General features: G+C 40.2%; 1 protein-coding gene across 10 annotated transcripts in view; it reads left to right on the forward strand.

Annotated features, from left to right (window-relative positions):
- Nucleotides 1–13,599, forward strand: part of map7b (microtubule-associated protein 7b) — a 37,106-nt gene that overhangs the window by 15,465 nt on the left and 8,042 nt on the right. For 4 of the 10 annotated variants that reach the window (XM_088089769.1, XM_088089764.1, XM_088089763.1 and 1 more), the window contains exons 2-10: nucleotides 1,397–1,561; nucleotides 1,681–1,758; nucleotides 2,320–2,483; nucleotides 4,975–5,092; nucleotides 5,428–5,529; nucleotides 6,762–6,872; nucleotides 8,463–8,558; nucleotides 11,022–11,141; nucleotides 13,119–13,291. In XM_088089769.1, the coding sequence (XP_087945895.1) occupies nucleotides 1,397–1,561; nucleotides 1,681–1,758; nucleotides 2,320–2,483; nucleotides 4,975–5,092; nucleotides 5,428–5,529; nucleotides 6,762–6,872; nucleotides 8,463–8,558; nucleotides 11,022–11,141; nucleotides 13,119–13,291 (1,127 nt within the window). The remainder of the gene's footprint in view (nucleotides 1–1,396; nucleotides 1,562–1,680; nucleotides 1,759–2,319; nucleotides 2,484–4,974; nucleotides 5,093–5,427; nucleotides 5,530–6,761; nucleotides 6,873–8,462; nucleotides 8,559–11,021; nucleotides 11,142–13,118; nucleotides 13,292–13,599) is intronic. The other 6 variants (XM_088089765.1, XM_088089772.1, XM_088089768.1 and 3 more) reach the window with 6 other exon arrangements.

Raw genomic sequence — 13,599 nt, forward strand, 5'->3', positions numbered from 1 at the left:
TTGAATGGGTGCCCCCTCTTAAATCAATCTTTGCATACTATTCTCAATCTTGCTTGTTTTTATACATACAACACATAGCTATTCTGTTTGTAGAACCTACAACGCTGTGTGTCTGATCAAGTGACTCAGTATCAGTTACTCCTGGGACCTCTCAGAGCTGTCACAAAAATTAGTATCTTAACGTCTTATGACTTGGGACATCGCATTGCAAATTGATGTTTTTATGTGTGTTCATATTGAGAGAGAAAAAGGGTGATGGCCAAAATAAGAGGTTGATACACCGACATGTTTACATGCACGAAATATTCAGGTTTTTGCTGTTATTCCAAAAAACACAGCACCCCTGCTAAGCTGTTTATGAGGCTAATGAAAATAATACGAATAATTCAAGAACACTGTAAGGGGATTTCAAATTCAAATTTGGCACAAATGTTCACTTGAACTTAACATTGGATTGATTAGATTTTGTTGGTCAAAGGTCACTGTGACATTTGATCTGTCCATTCTTGTGAGTGTGATGTCTCAAGAAGGACTTAAGGAAATTTCCTCAAATTTGGCACAAACATCAAGAATGAACTGATTATAATTTGGTGGTCATAAGTCAAAGTCACTGTGACCTCAAAAATTCAAACAAAGGTCTAATAGGATTAAATCATGAAGTGATGAAATTCTACATCCAAAACTGTGACATCATAATCTTCTGCAAGAACACTTTTCTGGACATTATTCAACGTCATAACTCAGCAACAGAAGGGAATGCATTTGATCAGATCCTGAATGGGTGTCCACCTTGAAACTGTGCTGATTGTATAGATCTTCTGTGCTGCTGCGGAGGAATATTTGTGTGCAACTTGACTGGTTTGCAGAGGCATACAACCACAAGACAGTGACTGTAATGTGCTTTTTCTGTTACATCCCTCATTTGGATGGCAGAGTTAGCAGAGCTAATGAAAACTTGCTACATGACATCCAATAAAAGAAAAGTTCCCAAAAAACAAGCAAGGAAAGACACTGACCTCCCCAAACATCCAAAAATGCAGCTTAAATACCTGTGTTTTCAGTCCATCATGCAACCTAAATCTGGTGACAGTTGTGAGGAGGCTAGCAGCTCTAATGCTGATACAGCTGCATCCCCAAACAAGCACTGAAAGACGGATTCTTGTCCATCTTGGCTGAGAGGAAATACTCCCCTAGTTAACCTAGGGGAAGGACTTTTACTCAGTTTTAAAACTTTTATTGTGGATGATTCTGGAGCTTTTTTTTGCATGAGAAGTCAAAACTTTTTTAGTGATGGATCTTACAATGTACGCTTCTCTCTGTCGCTCTCTCTGTTGATTTATTACTCTCTGGGTGTTTTTGTTATTAACATACTTGTCTGATTTGTCTGTCTTTCCAGCGTCTTATTCCCAGTATAAATCGGAGGATGGCAGAGCGTCTTCAGCCACCCGCCCCAGCTCCTCGGGCTCCGGGCAGACCTACACTCCCACCTTGACCCCCACTCCCACTCCGTCACGCACCACCACCAGCAACAGCCCCAGTAACAATGCTGCCACCAAAACAGGTACAAGGAAAGACTTCTCTCGTGTTAGACAATTACATGAGACATTATGAAGGATTGTTTTTCATGAGTACTTCAACCCAGTAGTTTACTCTGATGTTTAACAGTTGTTTGTGTTGCAGACTCGTTGCTCTTCAACAAGATCGACGAGAGACAGAGGTTAGCCCGTGAGCGCCGGGGGGAGCGTGAGAAACAGAATGGTGTGTATTCTTTAACTGTGTGTTTGTGTGTAGGTTGCTTTAAACACACTTTCTTTTATGCCCTTACCAACATATCATGACTGAACTCGGTCGGTAGCTTTGGTGAAGTGCCCGTTTCTCTGGTCGTTATATAAAGTCCAGGCTGAAGCCAGGCACCCCCTGTTGCCATGGCACCAATGTTACATAATGGGTCAGGCCAGGGGACGGGGTTTAAGAGAGGCTGGTGTTTTGAATGTGTGTTTTAGTTTGAGTGTGTGAGTGACATGCAGCAACAGATGGGTTTAAGAAAGTCATCGCCCGTGTATGTTTTTATCGGTGAATTGTGTTTGTGTTCGTTGTATAGTGGTCATACCTCAGCTGAGGGGCAGAGGGATTTGCTTTGTGTTGAGAGCTAAAGCCTCGTCACATGATCCACAGCTGACCCATCATCACACTGCTGCTATAAGCCCGTGTGTGTGCATGTGTGTTTGTAAACGTTTCATTTCTTTCTTTTTGCATGTGAACATGTGAACACACTAATGCATCAAACATTATTAACTGTGTGCGCGCACTACGGCTCAGCTCTGAAGGAGGCCCAGTGGCAGGCACGTGAGGAGCGAGCCAAGCTGCACTATGAGAAGCAGCTGGAGGAGAGGAGGAGGAAGCTGGAGGAGCAGAGGATAAAGGAGGACAAGAGACGAGCCGCCGTGGAGGAGAAACGACGGCAGAAACTGGAGGAAGACAAGGTGTGACACACCTTTACATTATGATCTTTTCTCTCTTTCTTTCACATATTCAACACTTGTACATAAACACCGTCACTCCAACATAATTCTCATCCTCATGAACAGGCTAATAAATATTAGTCCTTAGTGAACCATTTACAGCTCCATGACCTCTCACTCTTAAGTGAGTTGGAGTTTGAACTTTACTGCTAGCTCCTATCTCCTAACTTGTACTTATTTTCAGTTTTTACACACACACAAGCTGAGACCCTCTGACAGTCAAACAAATACCACCCAAAACATACAATACTGTTTCACTGCTGCTTTCTGGATTGAAAACAAAATATCCTTCGAATAAGTCACCAGGGTACAAAAACTGTGTAAACCAAAACCTAGGTAAAACTGAAGAATCTTGAGGGAAAAAATAAGTCAAAATCTGCAAATTTTTTATTGTATTTTATTTAGTCTGACACTTTTTGGAGTCATCATCAGCTTATGGCCAGAGATATACTTGCTTTTAGCCATGCATTTGCACCATAGACTGTATAAAAAGATGAACGTCTCCATTTACTCCCACTTTACAAAAAACGAAATATCCATGTACAGCTGCTGCCATCTTAATGGCATCCAGGGGATGTCATTTGGAGCAAGTGTCTGTGAAGCAGCAATCTTATGCATCCGACCAATAGTGATCAGCGCTGTTGCACGCGAGCACATCGATTGCTTACACAGCTGTCAATAATGTCATCAAATCAACTTTTTAGAGCATCAAGTAACCAGTCAAAATGAACACTTGAACAAATAGAAGCATGATGAGAAGTTCCTTAAATGACAAACACCATCTTTGGATGGAGTTTATGACCTGTACTGCAGCCAGCCACCAGGGGGCAACAGGGATGTTTTGGCTTCACTTTTAAGGGGGGCTGTCATGTGATCTATTTTGATATACAGTCTGTGTTTGGCACAAGCAACCAGACTTCGTGAACATAATTGTTTACATACTTGCCTATGTACAACCCATGTTACTGGAGGATTCCACCAGAGGGCACACAAGAGAACTCAGACTGTCCAGAACCTTCAGGTGTGCATGACAAACAAAACAATAAACTCAAATAGGTTATTGCATTGTTAGCTCTGAGATCATGGCAGAAAAAGTGACAATTGTGCCATCACCAATGATATGCCAAAAAGCCCTTAATCAAGCGCGTCCTGACTACGGCGAGTTTGCATGTTGCACTGCCCCTACTGTTCATGTGCATATTGTATCTTGTACATGCTTAACAATAATTTCTGAAAATGTACGCAATAAGCGTTCCAAGCGGATGCAGGAGGACATGCAAGACATCATGCACACAACGTTTAGTTATATATGTAATGTTCCATTAAAGGAGTTGCAGTTTTGCTGTTCAGTAGTTTGTGGATCACTTGACAGTGAGTTCAGGCTCTAATTAGGTAATTGATTTATTGGTCATGGGGACACTGATGAGTCAGAGACACACAACATGACTGCGAGGCAGCGCATGCTGATGACTTTGCAACAGCATCACATGTTCCCAGGGGGAAAAAAATATAATATATACGGTCATAATATTTAGAGCAATTCAGTGGCATCTAGTGGATTGCATATTGCAACCAGTTGAAACTTCTCCCAGTTCTCCTTCAGTTTTCATTGGTCAGGAGGTTTTTAACATGAGCTGAATTATCCACAGAGTTCTTTTCTTCTCGAAAACAAATGAAACAAGTGATTCAAACTGAATAAAGCAGTTTCACAGTGAATAATATCTGTGTTTTTCCGAAATTCTCATCGTGGAGGGGCTGCTAACTACAGTGGCTGACATAAAAACAGAAAGGGCCCTATCTTGAGCCACTTCTTGGTTTGTTCATTCTAGGCTGCTGCCAAAACATGGCAACACAACCTGGTAGATAAGGACCTACTCCCTTTGTAGATGTAAACGTCTCACTCTAAAGTAACGAAAACACGATTCTTATTTTCAGGTGATTATACCTTAACATACTTATTATATTCTATTCCATTTCTGCCAAAATATCCCCCTAAATCTGACAAACTGTACCTAAAAAATTTTCATATGTTGTCATGTATAAAAAGACCCCAAATGAACAATCTAAGTGGATTTTTACTGTAAGAGAATTATTTAAGTATTTGTACAGGAATAATTCTGTCCCAAACTTTCTGATCACTGTCAGAGGTTTCTACCGTACAGGAGAAAGTATCTTCTCTTCCAGGATGCAAGAAATTTTCAGGAAATAAGTTTGAGTTAAATGGAGTGGTTTTACTTTCATTTTGAGCCTGCTGCGTAATCACAATTTAGATTTTGTCTGCCAGGTATTTGTATAACTCAGCTGGAGCTCAAAACACACTTCAAGGCCGTTAATAAAAACAAACTCTACAGATGTCAATTAAGAGCTTATTGTTACAGTCTTTTTCCTGTATTTGCATATTGGGGCGTTGTTTTTTAATACTGACTACGTATTATTGTCTTTGTGACTGAAGGCTCGTCATGAGGCAGTGATGCGTCGGACGTTAGAGAGGAGCCAGAGAGCCAGACAGAAGCCCAACCGGTGGTCTTGGGGAGGCGCGCTGCACACAAACACTCCCAGCACGCCAGCCGGTATGCTCACACACCCACACACCTGCAGAAACTATCAGTGCTTTTGATATCTCATCTCCCAGATGTCTGACTGCATGTCTCTTGTGTAAATTTATCTGCCTGCCTCTGCGTGTCAGTATTGTTCTGCCATGTTTATATTTGAACTTTGCAGATCCCCTGCTCTCTGTTGTTACTGCTGACTCACACCCTGCTCTGCCCCTTCCTCCCTCCCTCCCTCTCCTTTACTCTCAACCTCTCTCTGACTCACTTTCTCTCCCTCTCACACCCTCGGATCTCCCTCTGTCTCCTCTCCGCTCTTTGTTTCTCTGCCATTGTCCTCTCCCCTCCTGGTCCAGGTTTTGTCGAGTCGGCTTTCCTCTATCCACTCGACCTTGCTGGACTGGAGCACATGCAGGGTGCTTTCAGTCTCTACCGCAGATACGGAATGACGTCCCAATGTGAATATTATAGCAGCCAGTGTTAGACCGCTGGCTCTAGAACTGTAACTGTACAGCTCCGTTATAGCACTGGCATTAGTGTAAACGTAGGCCAATGTGAATGGCACGATTAGTGTTTGTTTTATTTGCATGTAGCAGTCCAGTTTGTAACTCCAATTTACAAACCCAGTTCCAAAAAAGTTGGGACGCTGTATAAAACGTAAAGAAAAACAGAATGCAATGATTTGCAAATGCTTTTAAAACCTTTATTCTAATCAATACAAAGACAAGATGTTAAATGCTCGAATTGATTTCCAGTTTATGTCTGCGGCATTTCCAGATGTTTTTGATATTTGGCTTTCACTTTGCATGGTAGATTCTCAAGTTGCATTTGTAGATGTAGCACCCGTTAACCGATAATGTTTTGCCAAAGTTTTTTCAAGCCCGTGTAGAAATACACTTTATACAGTCATGTCAGTTTTTAATGCAGTGCTGCCTAAAGGAATCAAAGGTTACCATTCATTACTGGCATTCAGCTTTGCCCCTTATGTGCAGAGATTTATCTGGATTCATGGTAAAAATCTCTAAATTTCTTTCAATTGTGCACTGAGAAACTCACACAGTTTGTCAGAAAGTGACCATCATTGCTTGTGAACAACTGAGCCTTTCAAGAAATTAATAAAACGATCACCTGTTAGCAATTAACCTGTTTACCGTTTACCCGTGAAATGTTCCAAACAGGTGTTTTTTTAACATTCCACAACATTCTCAGTCTTTTTTTTGCCCCGTCCCAACTTTTTTGGTATGTGATGCAAGCATCAATATTTTACTCTAAATTCATCAGTCTTAACAATAAATATCTTGTCTCTGTACTGTATTTAATTGAATATAGGTTAAAAAAAAAAAAAAAGATTGGCAAATCATAGAATTTTAGCTTTGTTCACGTTTTACACAGCGTCCCAACTTTTTCAGAAGTGGGGTTGTATATTCCAAGACAGGATCATTTATCCAAACCATTTTAGCCCCATTTTTAGATTACATAAGACCCATTTAGCACTAATTCATTTTCTAATATTTTTGTCCCCTTTAGCAACATGTTGGTAGTTTTTTCATATCTAACCCGATTTAACCAAAATAGATTAGAGTAACCCTTCAAAGAGAGATTACTGGCTCCGGCTCTCTCTCTCTTTTCCCCGTTCCACCTGTTCAATGAAACGTCCATTCACTTTTGTTATGTTTCTTGTTTGTTTTAGATGCTGACAGGCGGTCAGTATCCACAATGAATTTATCCAAACACGCAGATCCTGTTATTACCAAGCGCCTCTCCTACTCCTCCGCCACACTCCTACACTCACCAGACCGAGGTAATGGACATCAACCTGAACACACAAACATTTGTCATTACAGTATCCACTGCATTTGGCTGTAAATTATGTCATTTGTGTTTGTTGTGATTCTTGTGAGAGGTTTCATTGTTTTTTTTTGTTTGTTTGTTTGATTTCAAAGTGAGATTTGGGGCTACGGTGACACTGATAAGGACAAAAAACAGAATTTCTCATTTTAAAAAATACTTCGATATTTTGGGAAATGCTTTTATTCACTTTCTTGCCAAGAATTAGATGAAAGAATCAGAACCACGTCCATTTTTGTATGGTCAAGGTACATCCAGCAGACCAGCGTTTACCTAAACGGACAGTTCACCCCAAAATCCAAGGTATTTATTTTTCCTCTTACCTGTAGTGCTGTTTATGAGTCTAGATTGTTTTGTAGTGTTGGAAATATCGGCCATAGAGATTTCTGCCTTCTCTCCAGCAAAATGGACTGGTGGCACTCTGCTTTTCTTGCTCAAAGCACCAAAAAAGTAAATTTGAAAAACAGTGTCTCTTTCCAAAAATCATGACCTTGTTACTCAAGATAATCTACAGACCTTGTTGTAAGCAGTTTCACAGAGGAACTATTTTTTTTGCCAAACTACACCTGCCAAATGTGTCACTGCATAGAAGGAAGCGTGCATCTACTCATGGACGAGAGGCTTGTGCTGCTTGACATTGCAAGATGTAAACATTAATGGAGTCCCCCTCGGCTCAGCTGCTATGTTAACTAGCTCAGTGGTGCTAGGTGAGCTAGCAGTGGATGCACGCTTCCTTCTGCACTGATACGGTTGGCAGGTGTAGGTTGGTAGAAAGATCAGTTCCCTTGTGAAACTGTTCACAACAAGGTCTGTGGATGATCTTGAGTAACCGGCTCATGATTTCTGGAAAGTTTTTTCTGTGTATTTTTTTGACGATTTGAGCACCACAAGCTGAATGCCATCTAGTTCCACGATATTGGAGAGAAGGCAGGCATCTCTGTGGCTGATATTTACAGCACTTGGCAACTCACTCCAAAAAAATCTAGAAGTACGGTAAGAGTTAAATATCTATTTTTCATTTTGGGGTGAAATGTCCCTTTGACAAAGAACTCGTCTGGCTCTGTGTGAACATAAGGACATGCGGCCCCTTAACATGCAGCATGTTATAAGTATGTTATATCTTGTTTTTTGTTTTTGATCTTTAAAAAAAGGGGGTGACTCCAGAAAGTCAATGCACCTGGACAAAGTAGTCCAGCACACAGCTGCTCTAAAAACTACTAGCTGTTGTTTTTAAACTTAAGTGTTTGTGTGAATTAAACAACCAAGATAAAATTTTGTAATTAGAGAGTTTGGAGGGTTGACAGCACCAGGCTAGCTGTTTCCCCCCTTTTTCCCAGTGTCTCAATGCTAACCTAAGCTAACAAGCTACTGGTTGTATCTTCAGATTTCACTCACAGATACAGGATTGATCTTCTGAATTCTTGAAAGTGAATAAGCGGGATTTTCAGAACGTCCAACTATTCTATAAATATATGTATATATATTTTAAGTGCTAATTTAACCATCGGACGATGTGCTCTTGATGTTCGTATGTTGCTGACAGGCTTACAGATGAGAACAGCCTCCTCTCCTGTCATTAGCAAAGCTCAGTCCAAACCCCGCCTACACCCAGGAAAGACCACCCAGCACAAAAACACAGGTGTTTTCTGGGAACCTTTTGCAGCTTGAACGCTCATATTATATGTTACACACTGTGTTGTGTTACACACATGTTGCAAAGCAAAAAAAGATCATGGGCTGGAAACTGTGAAGGAATTCAAAACAGAATTGTAAAAAATATAGTGTTTATCCTGCGTACTGTCTTAGTTAGGTAGAGAAAACACTGATAGTCCATTGATGTAATATATGTAGATGTACAATCCTTCTGCATTTTTTTTCAACTGTAAAAACATCATTTTAGCTTTAAACCTGGATTGCATTGATTTGATAACAGAGTAAATGATTCAGAATCCTTATAGAATAATATGATCTATAATATTTACAATACAATCACCAAATGGCATGTACTATATAAGTGCATGTGTTTGCACTTCTCTGTATTTTATCAGAGGGATCAAGATTTTTTCTCCCCCCTCTAGCGTGACCCCTTTCTCTAATCCTCGGTAGGATAATCTTTTTGTTTTTGTGGGAACACTGTACGCTGTTTTTATCCCAGCTGAAAAATTTCAACAATCAGACGTGTACATAATTATTGACATAAAACGTAATCATGCTGCCCAGACATTCAGATGGACACTGTGAGAAATATTACACATTTTCTGAGTGTAACACAAACTCTTGCTCGAATACAAAGTGGTGTAGATTAGAGACTCGGGCTCCTTTGCACAGTTTCCAGCCCTGCTGTGTCTTTGCCCCTCACACTGAACTTGCAACCTTGTGCTTCGTTATCAGAGTGAGCCGTGCTGCATGATAAACTCTCCTTTGTCTCTTTTAAGTGGTTAATCAGGTTATCTTGAAGATTAATTACTGGTTGCATTGTTCACTTCTGGGTAACTTTGATGTTTTCCAGCCTGGACCCCTTTTTTTTATCAAAGTGACTAATGAGAACAACAATTTTAAAAATTGGCCCAGTATTGAGCCAGAGGGCTGCAGACGGCAGCAGCTAACAGGATCAATGTACGTCCTCAGAAAGTGCTTGTTTTTGCAACAGACAGGCAACATCATGGAAATGATCACTACAGAGATAGACCTTTTTGTTTAAATGTAAGATTGTTGTTGTTTCACCAGAAACGACCCAAAAATTGCCACCAGCAAACCCACCAGACTCCATATAAATCATTAATCATTAATCATTTTAGCGTGTAAAGAACCAGCATATTTTCACATCTATCTGGGTGAATTAAGAGTTTTGGGGTTTTTTTTCTGCCCAAACTGGAGTTGGTGATTGTTGGGCAGAAAGCCACGACGACTGTGAGTTTCATTTTGTTTCTGTTGTCTTTGAGTGAAGTGTGTTTTACAACGATAAAATTACTGTTTATTTAAAGTGGGCCTGGTGGGTTTCACTCACTTATCCTAAGTGTCTGACATTATGGAAAGGATCCCTACAAAGATGGACCTTTTTGTTAATGAGAAAGATATGTTTTGTTTGACCAGGAACAACCTCAAAATCACTGTCATCAAACCCACCGGACTCCATTTAAATAAACACAAATTTTATCATTGTAAGACACACTTTGTTCAATGTCGACAGAAACAAAATAAAACTCACAAAGACCATCTTGGTTCATCTTTTCACTGTTCCAACAATCACCAACTCCGGTTTGCTGAAATAAACCCTTAATTCACTAAGTTAGATATGAAATATGCTTGATCTATACATGCTAAAATTACTGTTTATTAAAATAGAACCTGGTGAGTTTGGCGATTTTGATTTCTGAGCTGTTTCCAGATTAACAAAAATGCTGTTTATCTGTAGAGAGGTTTATCTGTAGAGATCCTTTACATAATATTGTCCGACACTTTGGACAATCTGAGCCTGTCAGTGACAAAAACAAGCACTTTTAGTGCATGTAAACCGACGGTGAGCACATGTGGTTACTGGACCAAAAATGTGTTGTTCCCATTAGCCATTTAGACACAACAACATGTGAAAATAGGGACCAAGTTGTTAAATATTAAAGTCATCCTTAAATAAGCTACAAATTATGGTCCTGCAAGTATTTCTACCCAGGTACCAAGTACCCTGCATGGCCAAATAATTAAACTTACATAAAAGCTGTCAATACTTTTTGAACAATTTGCCATCAATTTATATATTTCTGCAAGCTTATGTAAAGACCATCAAATGCAGATGCAGTATGTCCTCTGTTCTTCACTGTTTGTTTGAATGCTTCCCTCCCTGTGTTTGCGCTTCTCTCGAGGCTATTTGCTTTCCTTCATAATTAACAAACTGGTGCATGCAGGTGTAGGTGTAACAAGGCAGCCTGTGCATGGTTACGGCTTCACTTAAGCTCTCGCCTCCACTGCTGTGCAGTGTGAGGGAAAGAATGAGTGACAAATACAGCAATTTCTAATCTGCTTTGACTGATTGCTTGGGCCAATCAGTGGGCAGTTAGTAGTTTAAGTTGTTATCAAACCTTAAATGTTACGTGTGTGTGCTCAGGACTGCGCCGTCTTCCGCTGACACCATGGGAGAGCAATGTGGTGAACCGCCTGCAGCAGCCAACACACTCCTACCTGGCTCGTAGCCGCAGCGCCATGAGTCTGTCTGGAGAGCAAGCAGGTAATATACACACATCCCATGCCAAAGACCCCTCCTAACTCTTACGGTCAGTAATGAGTAAAATACTGGATTTTTATTGCCAGTGCACACAAATGTAGGAATCACTGCTCATAGAAGTATTTACGCTGTTTATATTTTGGCCTCTTGACCAGAACGGTTTCGGATGTTAATCAGATTTGGCCGGACTTAAAGCATTACACTGTCTGAAACTTCCTTCACCAGCCTGTATCAGGCTCTCAAAGCTCACACATACACACACATGCACGCACACACACACACACATAAAGATCTAAACAAGTAAGCTGTTCAGGAAGTTTCTCCCATTGATATCATCCCCTGTCTCCTACTGTTGTTACCATGGCAACAATGGCTTTAGACAGTTTGTGTTTTTGTTAGAAATATGACTGAAAGGGTACCTCCAGTATTTTTTCCCATTTTCCCATGTTTTTTGTGTCTGTTGAGAGCAACGACAGAAAATGCCAGAAAAAACGTTTTATTTTTTCTGTTGTCAGACACTCACAATAACAATCAGAGCCAGTCAGTGGCAAAAACAAGCCCTTTTAAAGCAAATTAACACTGAACACATGCCCTCAGTGGTTACATTGTAACCCATTTTGCTGTGCTTTCGTTCCATTCAGGATCATTTTCTTGTGTATTTCTGCATGTTTCTGTTGTGCTCTTTGGTATTGTGCTTTTGTGTGTCTTTTTGAATACTCACACTCTCTTTTATGCACACATGCACAAGACCTCTTTTTGCACACAACATACTGTCTTTCTTTTGCTTTCCTCTACTCTGCACACTCGTATACATTTGTCTAGAGCAGTGATACTCAATTTACAGAGTCCAGGTGGAGAAATTTGCATTTTCTCAGTGTAAATATATGGATTCACACTGGGAGTTCTTTTGGTACTTTGAATGTAAATGAGTTGAGTTGAGTTGAGTTGAGTTGAGTTGAGTTGAGTTGAGTTGAGTTGAGTTGAGTTGAGTTGAGTTGAGTTGAGTTGAGTTGAGTTGAGTTGAGTTGAGTTGAGTTGAGTTGAGGTGAGTGAGTGAGTGAGTGAGTGGAAAAAAAGGGAAATGTTAGTTTAAGTACACACCTACTGCATTTATTTATATACCATCATTTCCAAATTAAAAAAAAAACTATACATATATATATTTTTTAAAAAAGCATAAAAATAGAGCTTGTTTATATATTTTTTAGTTTGTAACCCCAATAGAAGTCAGGGCTAAGACCAAAATAGGGTTGCAACAGTATTAGATTTTCCCGGTACAATGACCATCTCAGAGAATATCGGGGTTTCACAGTATCCTGGTTTTACAGAATAATTGTTATTGGTCATTTCGAAAGGCTAAAAAAGGGCAATTAATTTATTACATACTGATAAATATTTCTAATGTGTCTTTTATTTCCCTTGTCAAAGCATATTGAGTATCCCTGGCCTACAGTGTGAAGGTGCATTTCTTGCTTCTTGTGTTACATGTTCTCCTGCATGCTCTCTGTGGTGTCAGGTCTAATGCATTTACAATAATAATTTATTCTTACTCCATTAATTTCAAAGTAGAGACGCTTCTAACTCTTGGACTTTATAGAGTTCTTAGGGATTGGTTTGCCAAACTACTCCCATAGAAAAAAAATCTATAACCTCACCTATCAACCCTACTAAATCCTTCTTCAAAAGTATAACTCATATTTCTTGCAATTTATTAGCATTTGTGCTTGCAGTCAGTAGCACTAACGCCTTCTTTCTCTTCTTCTCTGTTTCCACTAAACATCTTTCCATTCCTCTCAATCCTCCACTGGTCTTCTCAAACCCACTTCTTCTCTTTATTAATTCATTCGACATCCCTCTCATTCCTTCCTGATCTCTCACTTCGTGCTCCTGTTTATCAAACCTTTGATCATCTAACCTTCACACTGCCCCGATCCACCTTCCTCGAAACACTCCGAACTCCCACCTCGTACATCACCGTAGCCATGCCTGTTTGTCCTCGCTCAGTGTCCTGCCACCCCATGGGCTCCATGTCCTTCAAAGCCCTGCAGGCGCAGCCGCTCCCTCACTGCCGCAGCCAGGAGAGGAGCCTCAGCAGGGGGACGGTCTCGTCCTCCGCCACGACTCCCCGCAGGAGAACCACCGGCACCACACAGGTGGGTTATGTCATCAACCTGCACCTTTGTTTGACTAAATATCAGAGTACTTGTTTTGCAAGTCAGACGTAAGAATCCAGTTTTTGAAACCAAGTCCAGAGTCAAATCCCAAATTTTAAAAAATGGATGCTTTTCAAAATGTTCATTTCTTTTTTAAAACAAGTTTGTTAAAAAGTTACATTGCTGAAAAGCTAATGCTTGCTAATCATTAGCTCACCAACTATGGTAAGAGTAGTCTTAGCTTGTATACTTTTAGTTCTTTTGTTGACCACCATGTGGTTTTTGTACACAAACAAAATTATCTTTAT

This window comes from Plectropomus leopardus, chromosome 16, assembly GCF_026936395.1.
Source record: "Plectropomus leopardus strain MGB_pleo_1.0 chromosome 16, ASM2693639v1, whole genome shotgun sequence".
NCBI lineage: Eukaryota > Metazoa > Chordata > Actinopteri > Perciformes > Serranidae > Plectropomus > Plectropomus leopardus.